Raw genomic sequence first — 22,441 nt, 5'->3', positions numbered from 1 at the left:
CCATTATGCACTATGTGCGGGAGAGCCTCGAACTGGCAGCATACATGAATGGGAATTGAACTAGTCATAACGTTCTGTGTAAGGTTACATAATTCTTCCTTTCATGTATGCTGCCAGTTCGAGGCTCTCCCGCACATAGTGCATAATGGCGGAACCGTCTAAGTAGCGAATACAATCAAATAGGTTCATTACAACATTTGATTGAATGGATTGAGTTACTCTAAAATGAAACGATAAAAACAAAGAATCATGAAAAAAAGACACATACAAGATAAAATAATAAAATTATATAAACAATGTTAAAGATAAAATCAAGAAAATAGAAAATAAAATTTCCTCAAATCAGAAAAAAAACATTGACAGACATCATAATCTGTCAGAAATTACTGCATGAGATTCGAACCATCAATCTTCTACACAAGTTATCTTTATCCTCGCACTATAGTCTAATGCTCTGCTCGCTGGGCCACAACGTATCAGGTGAATGATTACCGCATTATCATGAACAAGTTTGTTCGATCTTGTTCATAATTGTATGTGTCGATAGGTTTCACCCTTTAACTACACGTGCCCTTAATGCTCAGTGATAATAGTCGGCTTTTACAGGGATGGCGCTCTCTCATTTCCATGAACTCCAGAGCGCCATTAGGCGAACGTTTACGGTATATTGATTGCTCTCATTATGCAGTCATGTCTACAGCAGAATTCACCACGACCTTTGCAGGACTTAAACCCCATTAAACCAAGATAAACCTCATTGAAAACAGCTCAACTATGTTAAATCAGGGATGTGTCTCATATCCATGGTTAAATCCACAAACACATGTTTCTGATTTACCTGTGCGATGGACAATGGGCTGTGGTGAAATAGGTATCATGATTTCAGTTGGATGCACCATTACAAAGCAAACGCGCAGTAACAATGCTGTGCGTGGCCTTTGTTCCCCAAATGAGAACAATAGTCTGCGTATTGTTAACCAGGCTTGTTGATGGTACAACTCATGTCAAACTTGTCAGAGTAATTGTGATTGTATCACACAAGTAAATAAGAAACATGTGGTTTTAGACTTAACACGGTTTCATTTTTTAGCTCCCTATCGGGCAGTCAGAACTCCATATTTGGGAGGGCTCGACAACAATCTTTCCAAAATCGCATTTTAATAATTTTTAGATGACCATAGAGGGAAGGAATTGAAGTTCATTTACAGCTTCTATGGCGAAAATTGATCAAACCGATCACCCGACGGTGTCCCTTCGAAGTTGGAGCTATCACAAGTCAGCTGTTGAGCACAATTTGTCATTGAAATTACACGTCCGACTGCTATGAAATTTTGGAATTCTCTCTTCGGAAAAATAGCTCGACAACAGCTTTCCCGTGACATCTTTTATTTCAAATTGTAGTATGTTAAGGATGAATATTATAATTCACATGTGAGCCTCTATGGCTAATATTGGGTGAAGGGTTTTCCCACCAGCCCACTAACTAGTTTATTGCCTATATCTACAGTACAGCGAGTGAGCTAGAGGTCAATCATCAATTGGAGCGCTGTGTGTACACTGAATATGAAAAACGGACAGTAACAGTAACAATAACTCCTCTTATACTTCCACTAGCCTATATCTTTACTTAACCCATGAAGACAAATCAGTCCACTTCTATTCACTGATGGTAAGGTTATACTTTTTTAAATAAATCTCTAATTATACACTGCAAAAACAGCAGAGCAACACTTAATAAACACTTTAACACTTCATAAACACTTGTTTGTACAGTGAAGGTACAGGGATGTTAATTTATAAACAGTCAACACCAAAACACGTTTAGAAATATGAAGATGTTTATGTTTTTTAACACAAGATAGTGTTTAAATACATATTTTAAACACTATCTTGTGTTAAACATCTTCATATTTCTAAACGTGTTTTGGTGTTTATAAATTAACATCCCTGTACCTTCACTGTACAAACAAGTGTTTATGAAGTGTTAAAGTGTTTATTAAGTGTTGCTCTGCTGTTTTTGCAGTGTACTGGTCGGCCCTTCCTAGACCGTTAACTAAACAGTATCTAGAGTACAAGTGTAAATTCCAGTACGTAAGATTTTAAGAATGTACAAATTTGGCAACTTGGACCTACTTTGGATTGCGGTTTTACTCGGACTTTCGCGAAACTGGTAGATTCTAAAATCAGAATTGTTCAGTATTGAAGTGAGCCATTAAAGCCTACTTTACTTTTGATGTCACTAATTATATGAACTTTTGTATAACCATTTACTAGTATTTAGATGTAATAAACATAATTTCAAGTTCAAATGAATGCGTTAATCATGACAAATAACATATTTTTATTTATCAAAAATCGACTATGGATTTTTACTAGGGCTTTCGCGAAACTGGTAGATTCTAAAATCAGAATTGTTCAGTATTGGAAGTGAGCCATTATAAGTATGCCATTAAAATATGTTGCATTCAATAATACATTAAAGCCTACGTATACTTTACTTTTAATGTCACTAATTATATAAACTTTTTTTTTATAACCATTTACTAGTATTTATATGTAATAAACATAATTTCGAGTTCAACTGAATGCGTTCATGATGATTAATAATACGTTTTGATTTATCAAAATCGACTATGGCGTAGTCTACAAGCATTTTCTTGCATTAAGGGGGTACTACACCCCTGCCCAATTTTGTGCTGATTTTTGCATTTTCTCAAAAATCATAGCACATTGGTGACAAGTAAGATATGTATATTATAGGGGCAAGGACTACAACTGCTGCACTGGAAATTTTATTTCAGCATAGACAACAGTTGTGGAGTTACAGTCAAAAATTTTGATCAAATATTTGATCAATAAATCAATAACTACTTGCCTTGAGTTGCTGAATTTTCAGTGCAGTAGTTGTAGTCATTGCCCTATAATATATCTTACTTGTCACCAATGCGCTATAATTTTTGGGGAAAAAATGCAAAAATAGGCACAAAATTGGCCAAGGGTGTAGTACCCCCTTTAAACCCTGTGTAAGTAAACATGTAGTATTAGTACCGGATATCATGAATTGGTAAAGCTTCTTCTCACCAGTTTTCAAGCATTTTGTTAAGTATGACTGCGTACAGAACAAATCACATTACGACATTGAACTTAAATGGTGAACAAATTTGATGTCTTTGAGACTTTTCACCATACGCATACTCCTTTTTTCTCTTATTAAAAATGCTCATGTACAAAATTATTAAGGAGTAGGCCTACGTCAATCTTGTTATGTTCATTTCTGATATTTTAGCTAATGTGGTTACACATACAGGGGAATTCTATATATAATTCCTGTTGACTTCAAATCTTATGGATGACTAATTGTATTATTATGAAAATACTTTGTAGGTCAGAAAATGAAAAAGACTATTGTGAACTGTAGTGATTCAACTGCATTGACCTGACGGATAGTGAACGCAGTGTTTCATTTTCCCTTACATGCATACAAGACAGAAGGTAGCGTGTTATGTATAGGTGACAGAGAGTGAATGGTGAAAATTAATCGTAGCAAAATAAAGAAGACTAGATGGCACAGTTGTGTTTTACCAAACACGAATGTCTATGCCCGTGACCACACCTAACCCCCTTCCCCTAATCACAAACGAAAACTTGGTGAGCAATTAATTAATTAATTCAGCCGCGGATCCAGAGAGAGAAAAATACGGGGGGCGCAAAATACACAAGATTGCTAGAGGGCGACTAACCATATGGCCGCGAAGCGGTCATCGCGTCGCGTATGCGCGACGCAGGGGGTGTCTGAGGGGGGATGTGCCCCCCTCATAAGTGAGAAACTTTTGCAAAATGAAGACCTAATTGAAGCCATTTGGTGGACCATTTTGACACTATTTTTGTGTAAAATTTGAGTTTGAAAGAGCGGAAAATTTGTGAAATGACCATAAAGAAACATAAAGTTCCGAGTATCTAAAGCATAAAGAAAAGAGCAACTTCTTTATACATGTACATACGCAGGGGTGTCTGAGGGGATGTTCCCCCTCATAAGTTGAAAATTTTGCAAAATAAAGGTCCAATTGAAGCCATTTGGTGGACGATTTTGACACTATTATTGTGTAAAATTTGAGTTTGAAAGACCGGAAAATTTGTGAAATGACCATGACGGCCCATTCCCCATTCGTTATAAAGTTAACATAAAGTTCCGGGTATCTAAAGCATACTAGAATAGGGCAACTTCTTTATACATACGCAGGGGGTGTCTGAGGGGGATGTTCCCCCCTCATAAGTTGGAAAATTTTGTTTGCAAAATGAAGGTCCAATTGAAGCCATTTGGTGGACGATTTTGACACTATTATTGTGTAAACTTTGAGTTTGAAAGACCGGAAAATTTGTGAAATGACCATGACGGCCCATTCCCCATTCGTTATAAAGTTAACATAAAGTTCCGAGTATCTAAAGCATAAAGAAAAGAGCAACTTCTTAATACATGTACATACGCAGGGGGGGTGTATGAGGGGGGATGTTCCCCCCTCATAAGTTGGAAAATTTTGCAAAATAAAGGTCCAATTGAAGCCATTTGGTGGACGATTTTGACACTATTATTGTGTAAAATTTGAGTTTGAAAGACCGGAAAATTTGTGAAATGACCATGACGGCCCATTCCCCATTCGTTATAAAGTTAACATAAAGTTCCGGGTATCTAAAGCATACTAGAATAGGGCAACTTCTTTATACATACGCAGGGGGGTGTCTGAGGGGGGATGTTCCCCCCTCATAAGTTGGAAAATTTTGCAAAATGAAGGTCCAATTGAAGCCATTTGGTGGACGATTTTGACACTATTATTGTGTAAACTTTGAGTTTGAAAGACCGGAAAATTTGTGAAATGACCATGACGGCCCATTCCCCATTCGTTATAAAGTTAACATAAAGTTCCGGGTATCTAAAGCATACTAGAAAAGGGCAACTTCTTTATACATACGCAGGGGGTGTCTGAGGGGGATGTTCCCCCCTCATAAGTTGGAAAATTTTGCAAAATGAAGGTCCAATTGAAGCCATTTGGTGGACGATTTTGACACTATTATTGTGTAAAATTTGAGTTTGAAAGAGCGGAAAATTTGTGAAATGACCATAACGGCCCATTCCGCATTCGTTATAAAGTTAACATAAAGTTCCGGGTATCTAAAGCATACTAGAATAGGGCAACTTCTTTATACATACGCAGGGGGTGTCTGAGGGGATGTTCCCCCTCATAAGTTGGAAAATTTTGCAAAATGAAGGTCCAATTGAAGCCATTTGGTGGACGATTTTGACACTATTATTGTGTAAACTTTGAGTTTGAAAGACCGGAAAATTTGTGAAATGACCATGACGGCCCATTCCCCATTCGTTATAAAGGTAACATAAAGTTCCGGGTATCTAAAGCATACTAGAAAAGGGCAACTTCTTTATATACATACGCAGGGGGTGTCTGAGGGGGATGTTCCCCCCTCATAAGTTGGAAAATTGTGCAAAATGAAGGTCCAATTGAAGCCATTTGGTGGACGATTTTGACACTATTATTGTGTAAAATTTTAGTTAGACAAAGTTCGGAAATAAAGGCCCAATCGAAGCGTGTCTTGGACCATTATAGGCCTAATCATTAAGTTATTAGTCTACTTAAAACAATATAAAGTGTACGGGTGTCCAAAACAAAAGCGAAAACGGCCAGTTGTTTACGCATAGGCCTACGTAGAGGGCAGGCCCGTAGCCAGGGGTACACCCCCCCAAAAAACGCCAAAGGCCTAAAAAGCCCCATTTTTGACTCAAAAAACCCGATTCCCGAGCGTAGCGATCGAAAAAATAGAGGTTAATTTATGCCTTTTTGACCCAAAAAGTCCCATTTGCGAGCGTAGCGAGCGAAAAAATAGGGTTTTTATGCCCCCAGTCCAAAAAGGTCTAAATTTTGAAGAAAAAAAAGGTCCACTTTTTCAAAATCAGCACCCTCCCCCCAAATTAAATCCTGGCTACGGGCCTGGTAGAGGGTGTCTGAGGGGGGAAATGTTGCAAAATGAAGATCTACTTGAAGCCATTTGGTGCATCATTTTTACACCATTTATATCATTGCTTTGAACAAAAAAGGGCCCGAACTCAATTTAAATGTTACACTGGTCCAGAGCTTTATATCAGCGGGCTCGCAGTATTATGATTTTCACATGCTTTTGGGCCGAGGACCTGCCTTCAAGCAATGCCTAAAATAATCACAGAACCTACACCTATTAGGCCTTCGATCGACCCGACTGTGCAGTTTTTTAGGCATCCGGCACGGGCCTACTTAATTACGCGCAATTTAATCTTTCTCTTCCCTTTTTCTCGCTTTTCTCTTCTCTTTTTCTCCTTTTCTCTTTCTCTCCTTTCCCCTTTTCCCGTTTTTACGGGGGGCGTGCGCCCCCAATTTCCTACTTTTGCTATTTTTACGGCGGGCGCACGCCCCTCCGCCCCCCCTCTGGATCCGCACCTGTTAAATTCGTTCACTAATTCATTTACTTTTTATTTCACAAAGAATACATACATAAATACAAAATAATTGGTTACACGCATCAAAGTGAATACGAAGCAAACAATATGCATGAAATGATTAGATCAGTATGATCAGTACAATGAATAATGCTTTACAAATTTAGGCAGTACTAGTAAATTAAATCTCATATAATTTTGTATTAAGGATACGATACATGATTTACCGACAAGTGACTCATTTCTCGAGGACATATACACAAATGCCACAGCCAAAATCCACATTGAAAACGATGTTTCAAAAACAATCCAAATTCAGCGTGGTGTGAGACAGGGAGACACAATATCCCCAAAATATTCACTACAGCAATGGAAGATATATTCAGAAAGCTGAACCTACAGGAGAGAGGGATCAACATAGATGGCGAGAAGCTAACAGATCTGAGATTCGCAGATGATGTAGCTTTGGTGACAAGATCAGTAAAGGATATGGAGGTCCAGTTAAATGATCTGAATAAAGGAAGTAAAAAGATTGGACTGAACATACACAAGGGCAAAACAAAATATATGACAAACTACCAGTCAGAGGATGTCATTGAAGTTGAAGGCGATGTTATCGAAAAGGTGGATGGTTACAAATATCTCGGCCAAACAGTGAAGATGGAGGACAACACCAGGGAAGAAGCTTTGATCAGAATAAAGGCAGGTTGGAGTTGCTTTGGAAGATTCAAGGACATTCTATGTGACAAAAAGTTACCAATGTATCTGAGAAGTAGAATGTTCAACCAGTGTGTATTGCCAACAATGACATATGGGGCAGAAACATGGACAACAACCAAGTACCTGGAACAGAAATTACAAACAGCCCAAAGATGAGCAATGGAAAGGAAGATGCTTCACATTACCTTAAGGGATAAAATTAAGAACACTGAAATAAGACGTCAAACTCAAGTCAAAGACATTATGGTGAAACTCAAAGAAGCGAAATGGAGATGGGCAGGTCACCTTGCACGAAGGGAAGATAACAGATGGACTAAACGGCTTACAGAATGGCAACCAAGAACAGGGAAAAGATCAAGAGGAAGACAGAAGAGGAGGTGGCGTGATGACATTACTGCCTACATGGGACCTACATGGACAAGAAATGCAAGAGACAGAGAACAGTGGAAGAATCATGAAGAGGGCTACGTCCAACAATGGTCGAACACAGCCTGGTGAGGTGAGGTGAGACTCATTTCGGAATGCGATCATGAATGTTGAAGAAAAAAAAGTTTCCACAGCCTTCGTTGGGTCTCGAACCAGTGATTCTAAACTTACTTCGATTACGCGTCTAGCGCTTTACCACTCGGCCACCGTGGCAGTTAAGCGGATGAGTGTAATGATAAAAGATAAATCTCATAATGCCATCTTTAGCCTTTTGTTTACTAAAAAAAGACGCATTTTGTAAAGATAGATTAGCCGTTTTATGCATAAATAGCACGAACGTTTGGGAAAGGTTTCAAACAAATAATAAAGACACTGATGTGATGATGAAATTGCATAAGTCGGGAATTATCTGCGTCGCAATGTTTTGTTTTGGTTTTAGGAATTTGACCTTAAAATTTACGACTTCATGACATTATCATTCGAAATCAACAAAAGATATTTCAACACTATATGACCTCATTCATTCTCTAGAATGTTTTGTACATGTATGTGAAATAGCTTCAACATTGGTTCGCTGCATAATGGTAAAAATAGCCTTGACCTAAAAAAGGGCGAGAGGTACCATATTTACGGATTCAGGCTAAATTTAAAATTGATATAAAACGTTTGTTTTTGATCGATTACAAAAATTAATTTTTGTCGTATAAAGAAATTGTATCTGGCGTGAATTACACTACAGTTTTTATTCCTAGGGCTCTTTGACTTCTTCAAATAATTTTTTTAATGATAGGGTGAATCTCCTGGCCCTCTATAATTACGCACAAAAGATCGACCCCCCTTAAACGAATGTAACATTATGATACAAGTGATCATTATTACATAGAAAAACAGTGGCATGGTCGACGGGAATTGTATAAATAAACATTGTTTTCACCAGGTTCGCCGTCGCAATTAATAAACGAGACAAGTGAAAAAAATGATCCCGCCTAGGAATCGAACCCGGGACCTCAGGTTTACGAGACCTGTGCCTTAACCACTCGGCCACAAGAGCTTTATGATTAGGCTGGTTGAAATTCGAACTCATAAGAGGTCACTTAATAAACTTATCTCCCGCGGCCCCTCTTCTCTGGGCTATGTGCGAACCAATCATTACATGTACTGAACATGAACATGACGAATAAACGTTCGTCAACAACTACACACTCAGAACGCTACTGCCCTCTATCGTTATGCATAGTCGTGCTGGAAGTCGATCGATACATGTTGAAACCGACACTTTTCTGATATACACCTTCCAACTTTGAAATTAATTTTTTTGGTCGAATAAAAGCAATAGTTGTATTTTTCAGTAACGTCAGGTGAAAGCATAGTGCTTTGCTATACCATTAAAAATAATCCTGGTGTTAAAATTAGGCATGAAATTGTGTATTTTATATCAAGATATTTGATTTTGCGCACCCTGAACTTCACCCATGAGCTTTTTTTGGTGTTCACTTTTTCGCAAAAGAAAGATTTTCCCACCTACATATTAAGGCACATCATCGTGTGGGTCTATATATTATAGTTTTGCCAGAATTTAAGTTTTGAAACTTTTGATTTTAAAACCCTTTTTCACTCCAGACTGCTGAAATGTCCAACTCAGTACTCGTATTTCGAAAGCAACAAGCCGAAATGATCGATATTTCTATATGAGTTGCAGAATCATTCATCCATGGGTATATTTACGGGTTGATTTGGAAAAAAAATCATTCTGATGTGAAAAATGGTTAAATCAAAACGAAAATTCTGACAAAATTATGATAGCCCCCGATGATGTGCGTTAGACAGTTGGGAAAAATCCTTATATTACTTTGTAAAGCTAAAAGTTGATCAAGTTGAAGCATGTTAAAATCGAAAAAAAAATCGAAAATTTCACGCCTAAGTTTAACACCAGGATTTAAAAAAAATATACAGTATGTAGCATTATGATTTTTGTCAGATATTAACTGAAAAAAGGAACATTACTAGTCGAAGATAGAGCCCATTGAAATCCAGTATAAGCGTGAAGTTGGGTACTAATGCAATTTTTTAAAAGTAATAACCACGGGTGTGTAGATTCAGAATCAGCCGGGAGCTAAAATGGTACCCATGAGCAAAGTGAGTTATTGAGGTCAAAGGTCACACAAGGGGGTAAAAATTTTAAAACGCTTAAATCAAAATATAAAATAGCAGCAATTTTTCTTTGGGTCCTAAGGAGTAAAAGGTCAATGGTCATATAACGTCAAAAGGTGTAACACAAAATTTTTCTCATTTCAGTCAACACCGGATTCGACCGCTTCCATTGTCTAATTAAATGATTGTGTGGGGCTTGTATAACAATAGCCAATGACAGTGCAAGTGACTAGCGTTCTGACTAGCGTTCTGAGTGTACATTTCACTTTGTTTTTCAAATACCTCTTCACAGAAAACAAACAACCGGAAATGATGTAACAACTGCAATTTTCAGCCATGGCTTCAACGGGGTCTGTACTGTCTGGTAAGCATCAAAATTAATCTTCTTAAAAATGTAACTTTTGAATGCATTATATTAAATGATGGAAATGAACTATGTGTTGCCTAAAGCCATAATGAATGCTAATATGAAATTGGTTAATTTTGTTCAAACCTGATTTTTTTTTTGCCTGTCAGGATTGGACTGAAAATCCCAACCGACGCTTATGGCAAGCTAAGCGGCTCATTACGTGGAGATGGCTACGCGCAGCTTATTTAAAGCTACGTGCAGCTGTTTGACCAATCAAAATAGTCAATTTAATCACGTGGTTAGGTCGTTAGCTGCGCGTGGTATAGTGCTAGGTATCCTCTTTCACAATTATTATATCGTGTAATTAATTTACGGAATTAGCATAGATAACGAGCGGGTAAGGAGGCCAAATCACAGCACGTTTCAAGAGAACATGTTGCTAATGCCTGGCTAAAATAACACAAATAATGTGAACAGAATACTGTCACGCATTAACACAAGGAATGTAATAAATACTGTCACGCATTAACACAAGGAATGTAATAAATACTGTCACGCATTAACACAAGGAATGTAATAAATACTGTCACGCATTAACACAAGGAATGTAATAAATACTGTCACGCATTAACACAAGGAATGTAATAAATACTGTCACGCATTAACACAAGGAATGTTATAAATACTGTCACGCATTAACACAAGGAATGTAATAAATACTGTCACGCATTAACACAAGGAATGTAATAAATACTGTCACGCATTAACACAAGGAATGTAATAAATACTTCAAAAACAATTGAACAAAAAATGAATAAATCTTACAAATGGCAATAATAACAGTTAAATATGTGACCGTCCACCACAAACCAGCCGTAAAGTTGGCAAGCTGTATTCTGAATTACAGTGTAAAATGTGCATGAAGGTCATATATATTCATAGGTATCTCAAGTTGGTGCTACATGTATTTAATTTTGCTAGTGCCAGTCAAACACCTTTTAAACCAATCAATAATCTTATTGTTGAAGAGGATAATAAGCTTCTACCTATGTCTATAGAATTCTTAAACAGCTCTTGTCTTTGTTTGCTTTTGCTAAATCCTGTTCAAGTGGTAGGCTACAAAGCATTGTATTTTGTCTAGGTATGTATAACAAACAATTAACAATCAGAGGACATTCATTCCTGAACCTCGTTGACTTGGGAATGGTTTGAAATGACCGCCAATTATCATGACAGTTTGATACTTATTGCCAGCAATGTGGAAAAAGAGACATACGTAGAACCGAAATAAGGTACCATTTAGTTGAAGGAGCAAAGTTCAACAAACCTTAACCCCGCTTCTGGATATCGTTTGAAGTCAAATGATATACCATTTTAAAACTTAAAACAAAATTGACCGGGCGACTTTACGGCTGGTTTGTGACGGTCACATATATGACTAGTCAGATGAACCTAAATAATTAGTATATTCAATTTAAATCACTCGCGATAAAAAAATATACCAAGTGCACTGGGAAAGGATACATTAAATCGACGTTACATGTGGACTAGAGTTCCGTCACTTTCTATGAGCGTTGGCAGTTTTACAGTTTAATTATTACGATGGAAATATTAGTCGAACGCGTACACGATGTTCATAACACATGGCGTGCGGGACGGTCATAACATGAACAGAACCGATCCGAATCACGTTCGACGGAGTTGCTCGCATTGGCGATGCGCTGGTCTGGTATTAAAAAACGATTTTCTTTGTTGGCCTTATCTGTTTTGGCTAAAATTAAAAGAGGACATATCTAACAGTTAAAACTAACATTTTGTAAAAAAAAATACAATTCTATTTCTTATGGAAATGTCAAAATATGGCACGAACAAAACGAAATAAAAATGTACATGCATATAAACTAAACTTGGGCAAAGGTTTCAGATGACGTAAAACTCTTAGGAAGTTTGGAATAAATCGAGAATATGATGATGTTGTGGATCACGAAAAGTGCCTTTACTCATACACATTAAATGCATTTTTGTTGTAATTTACTGATCCTTTTTCTTCCCAGGGCAATGGCTCTACAACCCAGTCGAGATCCTACAAACGATCAACGATTCTCAACAAGAATGGATCGTGCAACAAGCTTCATATCATGACGTTGCCAAAGCTTTGAAGCAGAACTGCAGACGATTAGGTCTTCAATTCCATGGCCAGACACCGGGTGATGGAAACTGTTTCTTTCATGCTGTGTCTGACCAATTGAATCTTCTTGGTCTTCCATCACAGTCTGCGGTTGATTTAAGACAATCTGTTGTGACGTTCATGCGATGCAATTCAACAATTCAGGTAATTTACAGGGATAGAACTAGGGATACATTGGTCCACTTTATTATAATTCATTTATTCCGGTTTTGCAAAATTCATAGACCATAGACATATTAGTTAATATAGATTAATGGTATATACAAAAGAATACTGTTTGTTCATTCTAGAGATTGATCTCTCCTAACGTTACAGCCAAATATTATATATACAATATATACGTATTATATACAATATACGTATTGTAGTAATAAGGTATTAAAATCAGTAATGTTTTAGTTAGGCCAGGGATCGATATAATGGGATAGGCATCGTAGTATTACGTAACACACCGAAAGATGTAGTTTAACTCTAGACAATAGGCGCCATATTGCAGGAGGGTTAGAGTTCATAGAGGAAACGTTAAAGGTTAGTAGATTAGGTCACCCAGGCACATCACTAATGTGTTTCACGAGTTGTAATACCGGCAGGTAAAAACATTGATTTTGTAAAATTCTCCCGATTTTTAAAAATTACTAAATAAGGTTAGTACTTCAAACCATTCTTTGATGAATCTATGCAATATGACGGTAATTTTTGAAACATCTAAGAATCAATCTTAAACATCTTCATGATATTCATTTTTTTGCGCATGGTCAAAGCATGCTCTTGCGCTATCCACAGACTATCCGGTGGAAACTTCAAAGCAACGATCATGCGTTAATATTTACAAAATGGCGAATGATGTAGTTTAAGTCGAACAATAGCGTGACCGGCGTGACGTAGTTTTTGGCATTGTTCCTATATGCACTTTCACCCTCCTGGTTAGGCGCGATACAAATGCAGTGATGCAATATATTAATCATTAGTCATTATTATTATACATGTATATACAGGGACCCGAAGGCCCGGTTGACTTTACCAAGCTATACCCAGATTGGAGTGGATATTGTGACAAAATGGCACAAGATGGCGAATGGTGTGATCACGTGGTTCTTGTAGCAACTGCGCATCTTCTAAGAAGAAACATCATGGTAGTGACGAGTTCACCTCAGAGCCAAAGTGACCAGACTGTTTGCTGGATCAGGAGTGGTGCAAGTTTTAGCGGGAATCCAATTATGGTTGGCCATCTGTGGGAGTGGCATTATCAAAGTCTACAAACTTCAAGTAAGTAAGCGGCGATCTGTTGGTAAAACCCCGTGAATTATGTATCCAAAAGACCTATAAAAACCTGCGTCAATGATCTGTTATGTATTGCATCCACTTGCCTTGATCGCGGTCATTTCATGCCACTATGCCACTAATGCTTGAATCGTTTTTAATAATTGTGAAAGCAGGTGAGTTTTCTGTATCATGAACCTGATATAAAAGTCCTGAAACCTAAAACGGTCACAAAAACATTTCAAGTATGTTACTTTTCTTTTAAACCTATTCAGATCCCCACTATAAAGATAATGTCATCCGACTGCGTCTAGCTGTGGAATATATTTGTCAAGAAGCTCTTCCTTGCATCTCTGAGACACTCAAGAATTGGCATAGTAACCAAACCAAGATATTACAACCGTGTCAAACTCCACAACAATGTGCAACCAAAGGAAAACCCAAACCAGGGAAATCTTGTCCAGCCTGCGTCGCCTGGGGAAATGCGATAGAAAGCGTCTACTACAAACCTGCTGGACAACAAAACGCACAAATCACATGGGGTAACGTCGATCCCACACGTTTTCATCATGATTGAATTGAAGCAGCAAAAGCTTTCGTTCTTCGTTTGGTTCCTGGCAAACCCTACAAGAGTCTTGGTGATTTTGACGCCGCTAGCTTGCTTATGCTAATGATGAACTTTGCCATATTTCACGGATATAACTCATTAATTTACGACAAAGTTAAAAAGGTAAGTATTTATGAATATTATCAACCATCCAGGTAGATAAATATACTATTAAGAAGTTGAACTAAATGCTATCACGTCATATGATGCGTCATGGATATGACGTGATACCGTAGCCATCTAAAATAGTGTAATGATTTACTCAGGGTGTGGTATATGGATGATGCGTGATTTCCTGATAAATAACTCAGAGAACTGAAAACATGGAGCAAAACGACAATGGAAGTACAATCATAAAATAACACGATTTATTAATAAAACACGAATCCTAACCATACAGAGACTGCCGCTTATATTGAAAGTCATGTCTCTAAACAAATGGTCAGAAACAAATGCACGTGTTAACTCAACAAGCTCCAAATCATAAGTGAAGGTGCATCGGATGACTGGCCCACGCGCACGCTCATGGCACGCTCCTCTCACATGCCAGTCGACCCAGCAACAGCACCAACCAATCAGGAACGGCGACGTAAAGGGCGACGCAAAAGTGCGTCGACATAGTCGCCGCATCTCTCCGTCCCCATTGCAGAAATGCGTCTACCTTCCGCTGCATAATGCATACCACAAATGCAGACGCATCCACAATGACGAGGAAGAGAAGTAATGGGACAATTTATATGCAATTAGCGTCAATTAATTAACAAAAGGAATAATTTGGGTTTCATTTATGAAAGTCCGAAAATACGCAAACAATCAGGAATGTGCGCCTTGTGCAAATACAGCAAGTCAACAAGTCAACAAACTCTCCTGGGTCAATGTCCGTTCGTCAGTCGATGGCGATGCAAAATTGCATCGCCGAAGTCATTACATTTGATGGAAGTTTCATACACAAGAAAAAGGTAAAGCCTGAAAAAGATAGGGAGACACCCGTAGGCTCAGGGCATTTCACTCTCCCCACCTATAAAAAAAAGATTTGTACTCAAATCTTGTACAATAAATCGAATTTCAAATTGATGCATTGAAAATTTTGTTCTACAAAAACAAGTATTTACATTAAAAGCATTAATTTTGGTAGCTCACACAGTGGCCAAATGTAATTCAATATTTCATTTTAATCAAAAATACAGCGGCGGCAAAGCCCCGCAAATTTGCGTCTACTGATACTAAATTTGTTACTGTCGACATTTATTCAGTTCAACATGTTCAAAAATCAAAGAAAGTGCATATCAAAACAACATATTGCCGAAAACATTGCAAGAAAAACGGGCCTAAATTTGGGGTGCCTACAAATTTGGAAATTTCGGTTTTCAAATTCATTAATAAATCTTAAAAATACGCCCTAAACTCAACCTAAAGGCCTAACGTTGAGTTCTGTCAAGTCAGCGGTGCCTAAAGATTTGGGATAGGTGTAACTCGCTAGCTGTTGTTCACGGGTATAAAAAAAACCAGATGAGACTTTGGATACAATTTCACGAACACATGAACATGACACATTTTTTTCGTGGACGCATAAATGCGTCTACTCGGGGATGAAAACAACAACAGCCGGGCCTAGGGGAAAATACAACAATTAATTAATTCAAAAGGGGAGCGAGTTACACTTACCCTATACAACTTACACTACACGTCATAATAAATTTAGTCCGAAGAGTTCAAAAACATTTAATAATCTGCGATCGTTGTCGTTGAACGTGGCATGGCGATGCTAGCCTAGGGCTTTGACAGTCATGACAGTCAATGTTCGTTGCATGCATCGTGCATGCATGCAAATTCACAACTTTTCAAGTTCAAGTCCATCGGTAGAAATACAAATCATTGTCCAAAGACGGTGAAAGATAGTTCAGCTTCAGGAGATTATGCCCTTCGTCGATATATCCAGAGAGAAACAGCAAGCTACAAACAAGCTCACGCCAGTAAGCTTGTATTTAAAAGTTCCCAGTCATGCAAGTTCAATGGCAATTTTGCGTCTCCATTCATGTCCATGTAAATGAATAGCAAATGTTCAAAATCCAATTCAAGTCGCAGAAACCATCATCACAGCAGCGTCAGCATTTACCATAGTCATTCAGGGTCTTGTAGCCTCGGTGTCCGCACTTTTGCGTCGACATTTGCGTCAAATTCTTCATCACAAGTTGTTGTTTTCCACGGCGACATGCAGCTGTTGTCATCAATGTTGCAAACTCGCTCTGTATCGCCAAATTTCGCGGTACAGGAGCTGTTCGCTTCCGGGTTGACATTACTGAAAATGCGTAATTTCGCATGTAGACAGCTTTTGGTGCCTTTTTCTATAAATTTCATAGAAAACTTCAAAACTTCTTGTGCGTTTTGTTTATGCATGTAGGTTATTAAAACATCTTGATTTGGCTTCAACTTTTCAATTTCAAATTCACATCTCCTCGCTTGAATATACATCCAAACTTGCATTATCAATCAATTAGATTTCTTTTAAGTTCTCTTATAAAACTCGACCAGCAAGTTCAGAACTTTTTTTAATCAATTAATTATACTGCATGATGCATGATGAGCATAACTGCACGACATAAAGAACATTTTTGGCCATTCGTCCTAGATGTCAATTTCAGCAAGTACCTGCGCAGGCTTTCTAAGTTCATCATAACAATCATATAGGCCACAACCCATATCACTACAAGTTTGTTGTCATCTTCAATCGTTTTCATTCAATCAAGCAACTTTATGCGTTAAAGCCAACATCAATTTTTATATACATGCATAGGCCTACAGGCCTACAAACTTAGGGACCGATCGTTATTTACGGCAGGGGGGGGGAATGGGTGTTTCAGCAAAAATATCGACAAAAAAATTTCGCGTTCCCCCTCGCGTCCGCTCAAAATTTTCGCGTTCCACCTTGTTTTCCCAATTTTCTCCATTTAAAATTTAACAATCCCTCCTCCTGGTTCAACTAAAAATTTCAGGTTCCCCATCAAGATCACAAAAAATTTCGTGTTCCCCCTAAATTTACCCATTCCCCCCTGCCATAAATAACGATCGCTCCCTTATTCCGACTAGCGTTCACGGAATAATCAAACATCCACGCACATGAAGGGTCTTCAAAGACTTCAATTCAACCCCACAAAATGGGTAGGCCCTAATGGAGAAATTTTTATCTCCATTCTTCATGTTCTACAGCTGTCTTTCTTTATTTCTCACGGGTGGCCTATTTTTAGGCCTTTTATGTCAAACCCGGTTTCTTGTAATTTTCATGAGATCGACTTTTTGGCGATCAATTTGTGCCATTATTTTAAACTTATTAAGATAATCTTTTTATATAGGCCTACTTTTGTAACGTGCAGGCTACTGTATAATGACACGATTTTTGCTATATTAATTTATATGCGACAACTTCCTCTTCCTGTTCTGGAAGGGCATGGTCCACGAAGGATCCATTTTTGATTCATGGTCACAATTAGGTAAAAATGGCATAATGGCATCAATTATAAATTGACGTTCAAGCGGTAGTTCATCATTGTGATATCTACTTTTTGTGGGTTTTCTGGCATATAACTCGCACTTTTTGCAAATGCGTTTCACATCCGCACGCCATTTCACCCACCAATACCGCTTGCCAATAATTTTCATAGTTTTGGTGCCTTCAGAGTGTTCTTCGTGTTTATTTGTATCTTCAAACACCTTCATGCGCAAATGCTGTGGAACTACAAGTTTCATTGAAACTTTGTCTCCACAGTCTGAGTCGCAGCGTTTGTAAAGAACACCATTGCAAATTTCCAATTGGTCCCAAAATGACCAATATGTTTTCAGAGTTAGATTTTCTTGTGAAATGTCTTCCCATTTCGGGCGATCACAATCTAACTCTTTCCAAGACATAATTTGGTTCAGGACTTGGTCTTCCATCTGTTCCTTCCGCAGGTCTTTATCAGACCATTGATAGAACTTTTTACTGGTAGGCCTATCTTTGTCCTGGTCTTGACAATTTTGACTGTTGCACATGAATTCATCATGTTTCACATGATTTACATAAATGGATTTTTCAGTGTCATCCATTTATTTTGGTTCCTCTGATGCACTTGTCAGTTCATCAAGGCCATTGCAACTGAACTGCCAAAAATCTATAAGATTTTCAGGATCGTGCATGTATTGTAGGCCTACAGTCTTCATTTCTTCCACGTCCGTGTTTTCCTTGACCACGTTATTAGGCATCATCATTTTCACGTTTGACACTCGTTTTGAGTTGTCATCATGATCATGTTCATCGGACGTGTTTGACAAAGTTGGAGATGTCGTCGAGTTTAGACTCGTTTTGCAGTGTCTTTGGAAGTGACCAACTTCTCCACATTTAAAACAGATCAGATCTTTTCTGTGTCTTTTGTTGTCATAGTTACCATGGTTACGGCGTTGGTTTTCGTAACTTTGGTCTTTAGTTTGCACAGACTCGATCTTCTGGAGAATTACCCTGAGAATTTCCAGCAGGGACTGTAAGACTATTTGGTCCTTCGACATGAGCGAGTCAACTTGTTCAGATGACTCAAATTTGTCCGACTGTAGGTCTAGGCCTACTTCAAGATTGCTCACAGATCTGACGTATTGACATGACCTCTGATTTTCGGCCAATTTGAAGGCCTCGCACTCGATAGCAACATCAAGTGCTTCATCCAGGGTCTTAGGCCTGGTGTGAAATATGCTCCATCTCATATCAGGGTCCAATGCGTCTAAGAACTGATCTTTAGCCAGAATGTCTTGCATACTCCTAGGTGTATTTGGGTATGCATATTTGGTTAATCTACGCAAATTTTGTGCCAGCTCTGGAAGTGACTCGCCCTTTTCACGGGTTCTGTTCTTTAATAGCGTCTTATTCAACTCTGCTTTATTTTCAGAGTTGAAACGCCTGTCCAGTGCGTTTATCAACGCTGGATAGTGATACCTGGAATGTTCTTCCAAATCACTCAGAACCGCAAGAGCAGCCCCTCTAAGGCTGGTAGCCAAAAATGCTGCTTTGACATCATCAGGCCAAGCATTTAATTCACACACAATTTCAAAGTGTGCCAAATAATCCTGTAGCGGTGTTGAGCCGTCATATTCTGATGGCTTCATCAATGGTTTTGTCATTGATGTGCACCTCGTCTCATCAGGACTTATAGGCAACATCGTACATGTTTTGTACGGGTACGGCCTCCTCGTTTTACACAAGGGACTTTGTTGTGTGCTCCCTTCTGAATCAGAGAGGGACGGCACTTTTGCCGGTTTACTTTCTCTTTCAGACTCAAAGTCAAAATCAAAATAAGCTGTCCCTGTAGGTCTAGTAGGCCTACTACCACAAGCGTAGTCGCTCGTATACGGGACACTGTTACGGCTTTTTAATTCTTGCAGCCGGACTTTGGTCTGTTCCAGAAAATCACGCATATTTAATTCATCCTTACCTCTGGTTATACCAGTGGGTTCACTAACGATTTCAGAAGTCATATCGAAATCGCACCGCTGCTCACCAATGTAATGATTTACTCAGGGTGTGGTATATGGATGATGCGTGATTTCCTGATAAATAACTCAGAGAACTGAAAACATGGAGCAAAACGACAATGGAAATACAATCATAAAATAACACGATTTATTAATAAAACACGAATCCTAACCATACAGAGACTGCCGCTTATATTGAAAGTCATGTCTCTAAACAAATGGTCAGAAACAAATGCACGTGTTAACTCAACAAGCTCCAAATCATAAGTGAAGGTGCATCGGATGACTGGCCCACGCGCACGCTCATGGCACGCTCCTCTCACATGCCAGTCGACCCAGCAACAGCACCAACCAATCAGGGAACGGCGACGTAAACGGGCGACGCAAAAGTGCGTCGACATAGTCGCCGCATCTCTCCGTCCCCATTGCAGAAATGCGTCTACCTTCCGCTGCATAATGCATACCACAAATGCAGACGCATCCACAATGACGAGGAAGAGAAGTAATGGGACAATTTATATGCAATTAGCGTCAATTAATTAACAAAAGGAATAATTTGGGTTTCATTTATGAAAGTCCGAAAATACGCAAACAATCAGGAATGTGCGCCTTGTGCAAATACAGCAAGTCAACAAGTCAACAAACTCTCCTGGGTCAATGTCCGTTCGTCAGTCGATGGCGATGCAAAATTGCATCGCCGAAGTCATTACATTTGATGGAAGTTTCATACACAAGAAAAAGGTAAAGCCTGAAAAAGATAGGGAGACACCCGTAGGCTCAGGGCATTTCAATAGTAAGCAGGCGGCGGATTGTGAAACCGCCCGGCCGTATGACATTTTCCAATATACTCAGTTAGTTTTGTGGGGTTCATTATCGAACCCCAACGGTTTTAACTTGTATTTATATTATTTATCAACATAGGCCTATTTGTTTGTGATATTTCAAGCGTTTTAAAATTTCAAAATAATCCCATTCAATTACACGGTTGACGATGAAAATTTACTGAATTTAGAGAATGCAATGCGGCCACCACCTGATAGTAAGTCCAGTTGAACAGAATTACAATTTAGTTCAACTATATCAAAAAGTTAAAGTTAGCCAAAATAATGGTCCATGACTAATTGACAAATGATATAACGTAACGTTATGAAGAGTTGAATGTTGGTAACGTGGCGTCATTTGTCTTTGGGAAAATGACCAATATGATATAAAAATAACTTATATTAATAAATTATTACGTAATGCTTTTAAAAAGACAGATGAGGTAGTTCTTGGTTGATTGGTGGTGAATTTACTCTATAGTACGACATAATTATTTGGCGACGCAATCTTTAATTGCAAATTCAATAATTCAAGAGAATTGATAATTATGGAACATTTTCACAAAAGACCACATTTTAGACGATATAACGATAAAATTCATGTTAATGATTATTAATTTTTATTGTTTTGGATTAATTTTTTTGATGTGTTAATCAGGTATCAACTGTAAGGAATGCCATATCGCACACGAATATAGATGACAATTTGAGTATGAAAGAGAAAGAGGTGGAAGCATCTTTTCAAGCATTAGATGATCTCGTACAAACCCTTATCACCCTTCATCCAAAATACTTTCAGAATGACACACGCAAGGAGGTCCTCAAGGTAAGATGTATTGATCAATTCCAACAGTTGTGAAAAGTTTTAAAGGGTTACTTGCCCATCAATTTCATTCAGGGGCGTGTTTGAAAAACGGCACAGCGCATTAGTAAAAAGAATAAAAAATACAAAAATTTTCACCAGGGTTCGAACCACTGCCAATTGCACTATGAATGCTAAAGATGCCTACTGTGCCACGGTGACTGTGGTTATCGGCGATTTTCAACGATATACATATCAGCAAGTTTCTAGTGTATTGAAAATCAGATTTTGGTAGGAATACAGTCATAGAAAGACATATGACTCTACTTGTGTGTTTGTTTTTCATTTAATACAAATTAATTTTGATGAATTGAACTGGTACGACTCTTAGGACTCGTGATAAACGACGATTAATTTTGTAATAATAAAATGAAAACGCTTGGTCACTCACGACGTCATTTGTAATTCATGTCAAAACCTGGGGAGGACCACACACATCCGTGTTACTGTATACGTGCACAATCGATACTCAATGATCCAGACAATACCATTTGATATACCGCCCTTATGTATGCACCTGCTTGACACATCTTGTCACTTTCGGGAAGATATACAGCGTGGGCCAAAAAGAACTTTACCCAATTTGGAAGGTTCATTTCTCGGAGTTTAGAGCAGATATTCTGAAAAGTGTTATATATGCTAAATATATATCTTTCTAAGAATATGTGGTGCAAACATAAGAGAAAAAGAAGCTTAAGTAACAAAATGGCAGTAGTTTTACGTCAATGGGTCGAAAATCACTTTGTCCACACGTAATTCAATGGGATGTATCCGATTACCATCAGCATTGCGTTAGGCATACATGTAATTGGTAAACACAGTCGGCTTGTCATTCAAAATGTTACACGTATGAATTATTTTACATCCAAAAGACTTAAATGACAAGCGCAAAGAGGTGGTATTAAAGGGTAATACGTCGCTTGGTTAAGTACTGTTTCTCAAATCCACATTAACATACCTTTATTAACACCCTTCATCCAAAATAATTTCATAACGTCATAGCGTCAATGGTGGAAAGTCTGGGCCCTAAGTATATCATTGATAGCAGTAAATACCATGACCACACACCGATTACTATTGTTT

At 38.2% G+C, this 22,441-nt stretch overlaps 1 protein-coding gene across 2 annotated transcripts in view; it reads left to right on the top strand.

Moving 5' to 3' along the window:
* Nucleotides 1–22,441, top strand: part of LOC140160630 (uncharacterized) — a 32,665-nt gene that overhangs the window by 4,491 nt on the left and 5,733 nt on the right. The window contains exons 2-6 of one of the 2 annotated variants that reach the window (XM_072183884.1): nucleotides 10,071–10,142; nucleotides 12,182–12,459; nucleotides 13,311–13,581; nucleotides 13,851–14,305; nucleotides 21,155–21,267. In XM_072183884.1, the coding sequence (XP_072039985.1) occupies nucleotides 10,115–10,142; nucleotides 12,182–12,459; nucleotides 13,311–13,581; nucleotides 13,851–14,152 (879 nt within the window). In that variant the 5' untranslated portion in view covers nucleotides 10,071–10,114 and the 3' untranslated portion in view covers nucleotides 14,153–14,305; nucleotides 21,155–21,267. Of the gene's footprint in view, nucleotides 1–10,070; nucleotides 10,143–12,181; nucleotides 12,460–13,310; nucleotides 13,582–13,850; nucleotides 14,306–21,154; nucleotides 21,323–22,441 lie in introns of those variants that run through there. The other variant, XM_072183883.1, reaches the window with a different exon arrangement.

Source organism: Amphiura filiformis, chromosome 9 (assembly GCF_039555335.1).
Source record: "Amphiura filiformis chromosome 9, Afil_fr2py, whole genome shotgun sequence".
In the NCBI taxonomy this organism is placed as follows: Eukaryota; Metazoa; Echinodermata; class Ophiuroidea; order Amphilepidida; family Amphiuridae; genus Amphiura; species Amphiura filiformis.
This window is presented reverse-complemented; position numbering and strand designations above follow the sequence as displayed.